This window comes from Ostreococcus tauri (genome assembly GCF_000214015.3).
Source record: "Ostreococcus tauri WGS project CAID00000000 data, contig chromosome 09, whole genome shotgun sequence".
Lineage (NCBI taxonomy): Eukaryota > Viridiplantae > Chlorophyta > Mamiellophyceae > Mamiellales > Bathycoccaceae > Ostreococcus > Ostreococcus tauri.
In genome coordinates, this window is record NC_014434.2 from 691,478 (window position 1) to 698,281 (window position 6,804).

Sequence of the window (6,804 nt, forward strand, 5' to 3'; positions counted from 1 at the left end):
GCCGTCGTTCGTTCGCCCGCGCGACGCCGCCGCATCGCTCGACGCGCTCGACCGCACCGCACCGCGCGATCGTCGCGTGCGACGACGCGCTCGAGCGATGGCGTCCACCGTCGACGCGGGCGAACGAACGACGGCGACGGCGACGGCGAGGACGACGGAGCGCGCGCGCGCCGCCGAGACGACGACGACGAACGACGCCTCGGGACGACGACGACGACCGATGCGCGCGTGCTTGATCGTGATGTGCGGGAAACCGTCGAGCGGGAAGACGAAGACGGTGAGAGAGCTCGCGGAGCGGCTCGAGCGCGAGGTGGAGACGGAGGTGGTGGTCGCGGACGAGGCGGGCGTAAACGCGCGGACGCGAGACGAGGCGTACGAGAACGCGACGACGGAAAAGATGATCAGAGGAGCGCTCAGGAGCGAGGTGGACAGGGTGCTTCATACCTCGGGACCGTGCGTGATTTTGGATTCGATGAACGCCATTAAGGGGTTTCGGTACGAGCTGTGGTGCGCGGCGCGCGCGGTCGCGGCGCGGTACTGCGTCGTGTACGTCGAGTCGAGCGACGAGCGCTGTACGGAGCTCAATCGAGCGCGTCGCGACGATGATATGAAGGATTCGTACTCGGAAGAAATTTTGCGCGATCTGTGCTACAGGTTCGAGCATCCCATCGCGGGAAATCGATGGGACTCACCGCTGTTCACGTTCCGACCGGCGACAGACACCGGGGTGCATCGCGAGGATTTGTTCGATGCGATCTGCGCACACGTGCGAGGAGACGCCACCAGAACGACGCCTAGTGCACGAGCGCTCGTGCCAAACAAAGCGACGCAGAATGCGCCGCTGAGCGACACAAATTGGAGATACGAGATGGATCGAGCGACGCAGGACATCATCGACGCCATTTTGTCGGCGCAAGAGCTCAACGGAGGGTGCTGTTGCTCCTCGTACACGTTTGGCGAGGGTGTTCCGACGTTGCGATCACCCAGAGTGCTCACGCTCGCTGAACTTCGCCGAAGAAAGCGCGACTTCCTACAGCTTGCGTCAAAGTCTCTCAAGACGACGCGACAAAGCGTGCAGAGACTTTTTGTGGACGAGTTACAGCGTCGGGTCGACGATCCAGCGTCGTTTAGATGATCCATTCTAGCTGTTGTGATTACTAGAACCTAGGTAAATTATGGCGAGCGTCACTAATGCAGGTCACGTGGGCGAGTTGCGCGCGGTTACAAGAACTCGCGCTGCGCCGGCGACGTGGGAGCCGGTTTGGCGGGAGCGGCGTCAAAGGTTCCGCTGTCCAATCCCTTCCTCGCCCGTCCCTCCTCAATGAGTGACTGAACATCCCCCGGTCGAAGTTCCCCGCGCTGCATCGCCTTCACGAGCTCAGTGGACTCGGATCGGCGCAATAAACCCTTCACGTTGCGCTCGCCGGTGCCAAAGCACACCGGACACACGCGAACGCCTCTTCCGTAACACTGCGGGCACTCCGTGAACTCGTACGTGTCCTTCGACCGCTTACGATTGAGAGCCTTCCATTTCCCAGTGCCTCCGCACATGTCGCACGCCACGACGCCGCGCCCGCCGCACTCGAGACAGTCGTTCGGCCCGAGCTCGGCGCGCGCCGCTCGGACGTCCACCCCACCCAGGCTCAGCGTCGCCCCGCCGAGCGCGATCAACGCGTCTCGGCGCGTTCGGCTCGCACTCGCGTCTTCCTCGTCACCTCGCATCGATCGCGTCGTCACCGTCGACGCGCGCTCGCGATGCGTCGGCGCGCACATCGCGCGCGTCATCGCCCGCGCGGGCGATCGCGCGACGCATCCTCGACCGGCGCACCCCGGGCACGCGCGCGGCGCCATCGTCGCGCGCGTCGGCATCGACGTCACCGTCGTCGACATCGTCACCGTCGATCTCTCGCGCTCGCGCGCGGCGTCGCCCTCGACCGCGCGCGCGCCCGTCGCGGATAACGCGCCTCGGGCGTGCGTGAACCCTAGACGCCGCACCCGTGGTCGTTTTCCCCCCGCGATTCATCGTACTGAGGTCCATTCGCGCACCACGAGCACGCGCGTCGTGGACGACGGGCGGTGCGAAAGCCTCGGCGCCCGCGCGCGACGGTCGATCGTCCCGGTCGCGCGCCGGTCGTCGTCGACGCACTCGTCGCCTCGGTGGTGTGCGTTCGTCGCGCGCCGTGTGCGTCGACGGCGCGACGACGCGCGCGCGCCCATGGTGTTCAAGGTCACCGTCGTCGTGTTCAGTCGCACCGCGCGCTTGGTGACGCTCGCCAACGTCGTCGCCGAGGGCGCGCGCGCGGTCGAGGGCGCCGAGGTGCGCGTGCTCAGAGTGCGAGACGCGATCCGAGGGGAGGAAGACGCGGCGAGTTACGAGCGAGGGATATTAGACTGCGCGATGGCGTCACCGGAAGACATACTCGAGAGTGATTGCGTGATAGTCGGCGCACCGACGAGACACGGACGAATAGCGTCGGAGATGAGCGCGTTTTTCGACCGCTTGGCGTTGTTTCACGCAAACGGGTGCGCGCTCAAGGGGAAAATCGGGAGCGTGTTCACCGAGGTCGGGAGCGCGGGGCAAGGATACGGTGGACACGAGATCGCTCTACTCAGTGTACATTCGTTTTTCTTGCAGCATGGGATGATATCGGTCGGCGTGCCGCCTCTGCCCGTGCTCGAGTCGGCGCCGCACGCCACCGTTCTAGGTGCGTCTAGCATTCGATTGACTCGTTCGTTTCGTCACACGCCTTGAACTTCGCGCGCGGAAACTAACGGGTGGGATCTCGTTTCGTCATCGCGCGCTCACAGGGACGACGATATCCGCGGGTGTGGTGCGCACGGTCAACGCCGGGTTGTCGCGTATCAGGGAGCTCAACGAAGAAGAGGTGAAGCTCGCGTACGCGCAGGGCGAGTGGGCGTCCGTGATCGCGAAACAGTTACACGATGACGGTGAAGTCGAAGTATGATCGATGTCCGTTTAGTTTCGTCGCGATTAGCACGCGATCATAGAAAGCTGTAGCCTACGCACAACGTTGGAGGAAAAATTTCTCAAAAGCCGCTTCTCGTCGACCGTTAAAAAAAGTTACTGACGCTAGATTATGACGGAATCATATGGATCTCCGAACGCGATTTACAGGGCGCGCGAGACGTATTCGTTGGCGAAGCAGTCAACGGTGCCCAAGAACGCCAGAAGAGACACAGGTGATCGATCGGACCGCGCGCTTACAAACCTTGGCTGCCGAAGTAGCCGACGGAGCCCGGGGACGCGATGTGAGAGAACAAGTTCTCAACCGGGCCTTGACCGGTTTGAACGTATTGCGCGCAGATGCCGAGGAACGCAACCATGGCCAATCGCCCGTTCTTAATCTCCTTCAGCTTGAGCTCCTTAGCCTTAGCCGGGTCCTTGGCGTATCCGAGCTTGTCGAACAAGCCGCCCGGATAGCCCACATCCGTGTTGGTGTCGTTGGAGTTGTAACCGAAGAGCGGGTCCGTGTTCATGGAGCCCGGGTTCTTCATGTCTTGCCAACGGCGAACTTCGGCCCAGTTGAACATCGCCATTTGAATGAAGAAGAGCGGGCCCGCCGGCGCCCAGTACTGGTACGTGCCGGCGTCAACCCAGTTCGGCAAGTCCGCGACGCCGATCTTGGTGAGCAACTCCGGAGCGACCGCGCCGGCGACGCCCAACATGGCCCAGCGAGCGTGCTGCAATTCAGCTTGCACCATCCACTTACGCATCTCCGGGTCCGCGGAGAGCGAGAGCGGGTCGAAGCCAAAGTCGCCCGGGAGCGAGCCGTCGAGGTGCGGCGCCGGGGCCTTACCCGGGTACCACACCGGGCGCTCCGCGCCCGCTTCCGCGGACACGACGACGGAGCGGCGGGACGCGCGAGTGGTCGTCGCGCGAGCCTTAAGCCTGCGATGTGCGCCGATGTCGCCGCCGCGATCGACCCACATGGGCGATCGAGCGTCGATCACGGGAACGTCAGTCGATGATCGATCGTCGAAGATACGCCCGATACGGATCGCGCGCGCGCGCCCCCATCGTCCCCCGCGCGCCCTCGTTCGCCCCCCCGCGCGCGCGAACGCGTCGAACGCGCGAGCGATGGACGTACCCGTGAGCGGAAATGCGCGTGGTGAGGGACATCGTGCGACGCGCGTGCGTGTATGCCGCGACGCCCCGCGCGCGCGCTCGGGCGTCTCGGGGCGTCGCGCGCGACGTACGTACGTACATCGGCGTTTTTATCGCGATGTACGAACGTCGCGATGTACGTACATCGGCGTTTTCGTCGCGATGTACGTACATCGGCGTCGTCACCGCGGTGTACGTACATCGGCGTTTTTATCGCGATGTACGCGCACGCGCACGGACTGTGACTGTTCGCCCACACGACCTCGACGCCGTCACGGGCGGGCATCGATGCGCACGCGCGGGACAGCGGGACCGTCGATCGCGATCGTGGGTGTCGGTTCGACTTCCCAGGCGTGACGGTTGACCACGTCCCGTCGTCGACACACGACGACGACGACGACGATGGCGCTCGAGACGGTCGTGCGAGAGGCGCTGGAGCGCGCGATGGGAAGGGGGGGCGACGTCGACGTCGCGCGCGCGACGGACGGCGCGAGGACGCGATGGGTGCACACCAACGCGCGCCTCGCGGGATGAGGATGCGTCGACGACGACGAGGCGAAGCGAATGGGAAAAGGCGAGTGCGAACGTGCGAGAGCGCGTGCGGGGGGAAATCGCGCGCGGAATCGTCGTGGAGAAACCGATGGGCGCGTGTGAGACGGCGCGCGTGCGCGCCGTGGTCGACGCGGCGCGCGCCGCGGCGCGGAAAGCCAAGGCGAAGAGAAGCGCGCGAGGAAACGAAGGAGAACGACGCGTGATCGATGACATCGTGGTGGAGTTGAGTCACACGTTTCAGAACATTGTCGAGAGTTTGCTTGAATCGAGATCGACGCGTAGTCGACACGGGCGCGCGCGCGCGGACGGCGTCCGGAGGGTGGCCAGAGCGGGTCTGGGAATCGATCGCGACCGTTCCATCGCGCTCACGGATGAGATTCTGGGCGTCGGCGAAGAGTATAACGCGAGTGAATCCGCGTTAAAGGCGTCGAACGATGGGCAAACCGTGAACGATGGCCCACTGGTGCGTTTACTCGACGACTTTGAATTAATCAGAGAGGAGACGACGCCGACGGGCGAGCTCGTGCGCCGCCAGGTAAAATTCCGAGAGGAACTCTTCGAAGACGCCGAGAGTGCGTCCACGCTCCGCGTTCGCGGACACATGCGCGTGGTCTCTGATGAACGTCTACGCCCGGCGCGTGAAGAAGAAGGCGAGAGCGTTGAGGTCGAGCTCAAGGGCATCGTCGGGTACCAGTACTCGTTCACCGCGCCGATTGACTTGCGAGGATTTTACGTCGTCACCACCTTCGCGGCGTACAAGCTCATGAATCCGAAGTCAACGTACGCGACGCTCTACGAACGTGGTTTTCAGATGCGATTCGACCTCGCGCGGCGCGCGGCGCGCGCGCTTCCGCGCACGTCTCGCGTGACTTTCGATACCCTGCTTCCAGAGCTCGAAACCAGGCAACCGCCCGACGTATCCGCCGTGTCACCCGCGCGTCGGGCGGACGACAGGGACGAAGAAGGAGAAACATGGATGAAGTATAAAGAAAGTGATGTCTTGTCGTGCGTGACGACGCTGTGTAAGCTCTGCGCGAACGAACTTGGGCATTTGAATCGCCGGAGCGCAAACGTTCTCGCGACTTTGGTGAAGAAGGCATCGACGACAATCGATCCGCGTCGAGACGCTCGAGATGAGTTTGTGATGTGTCACGAGGCGAACGTCGATGACGTTCGCAAGGAGGATCTCGAAAGGATTTATGGCACGCATGGGAGCAAGACCTGCGCCGACGCGCAGTTCCCGAGCGCGATACGCGCCCGCCGCGACGACGCGCTCGTCGAGTGGATCGGCGTCGCGAACGAGCGATTTCAAGCGGAGCCAACTTTCATCGAGGAGGCGCTCGGTGCGTGGCAGTTTTGCATGGAGCACGCAAATGTACTGTGTTTACCGATATTTGCGTTCGAAAAATTCGTTCGTTCGCTGACATGTCCGCCTTCAAAGATGTCGTGGGCGCTCTTGCGCGACATCCACTGCGCGCTCACGGCGCAGATCAAGCCAGAACTTTCCTTCGTGATGGACTCCATCATGATTCAACGTGCGGGGGATTTCGCGCATCGCTCGGAGAGTGTCATACGAGTCAGTAAGTATGATTCCGAGCTCCACGTCCACGCGTGGGCTGAGATTGTTCGAGAAATAATTGACGACGAACTCGACACCTCTGTGGACGTCAAGCTCGCGGCGTTTCGAGCGAGCGCATTACTGAGGATGGCAGATTACTTTCAGCTCACACATCGATTGCGCTTGGCGACTATTTCAGCTCTCATTGCCTTGACGTTGAAACAGCCCGCGTTCCGCGAGTACATCGCGGAGAAAAGGGGAGAATTGAAGGGACACGCGGAGCCGAGCGTCGATAAACAAGACGTCGTGTCCATCATAAAATGTCTGGACACGCAGTGCGACGAGCTCACGGATGGTTACGCGCACCTCACCGAAGAAACCACCCAGGAGCACCCGAGCGTTGTCCACGCGCGCTCGGAGATTCATCACTTTCTGCAGAAATCGTCATCGCACTGGCAGAGATTGGATCGGCTGTCGTCACACATCGACGCCCTCATGAAACAATGTCAAACCTGCACGTTCGCTCAACTGCGACTCATCTTATGGAACTTCGAAGTGACGGTGTTTG

The 6,804-nt window shown here is 62.5% G+C and overlaps 5 protein-coding genes across 5 annotated transcripts; 3 read left to right on the top strand and 2 right to left on the bottom strand.

The window, feature by feature from the left end:
* Positions 1-97: 97 nt before the first annotated feature.
* Positions 98-1,135, top strand: OT_ostta09g04390 (P-loop containing nucleoside triphosphate hydrolase; the record flags this gene model as incomplete). The annotated part of the gene is made up of 1 exon (XM_003081376.2): positions 98-1,135. The coding sequence occupies one exon, from the start codon at positions 98-100 to the stop codon at positions 1,133-1,135; it is 1,038 nt and encodes a 345-aa protein (XP_003081424.2).
* Positions 1,136-1,221: 86 nt separating this feature from the next.
* On the bottom strand, positions 1,222-1,851 carry OT_ostta09g04400 (Heat shock protein DnaJ, cysteine-rich domain; the record flags this gene model as incomplete). The annotated part of the gene is made up of 1 exon (XM_003081377.1): positions 1,222-1,851. The coding sequence occupies one exon, from the start codon at positions 1,849-1,851 to the stop codon at positions 1,222-1,224; it is 630 nt and encodes a 209-aa protein (XP_003081425.1).
* Positions 1,852-2,215: 364 nt separating this feature from the next.
* On the top strand, positions 2,216-2,966 carry OT_ostta09g04410 (Flavodoxin/nitric oxide synthase; the record flags this gene model as incomplete). The annotated part of the gene is made up of 2 exons (XM_022983457.1): positions 2,216-2,705; positions 2,809-2,966. 2 exons carry the CDS (start codon positions 2,216-2,218, stop codon positions 2,964-2,966), a joined length of 648 nt encoding a protein of 215 aa, XP_022839718.1.
* Positions 2,967-3,222: 256 nt separating this feature from the next.
* OT_ostta09g04420 (Chlorophyll A-B binding protein, plant) lies at positions 3,223-4,141 on the bottom strand (the record flags this gene model as incomplete). The annotated part of the gene is made up of 2 exons (XM_022983458.1): positions 3,223-3,910; positions 4,110-4,141. The coding sequence occupies 2 exons, from the start codon at positions 4,139-4,141 to the stop codon at positions 3,223-3,225; spliced, it is 720 nt and encodes a 239-aa protein (XP_022839719.1).
* Positions 4,142-4,766: 625 nt separating this feature from the next.
* On the top strand, positions 4,767-6,804 carry OT_ostta09g04430 (DNA (cytosine-5)-methyltransferase 1, replication foci domain; the record flags this gene model as incomplete). The annotated part of the gene is made up of 1 exon (XM_003081380.2): positions 4,767-6,804. A coding segment is annotated over one exon (2,038 nt), but the record flags the coding sequence as incomplete, so codon positions are not given.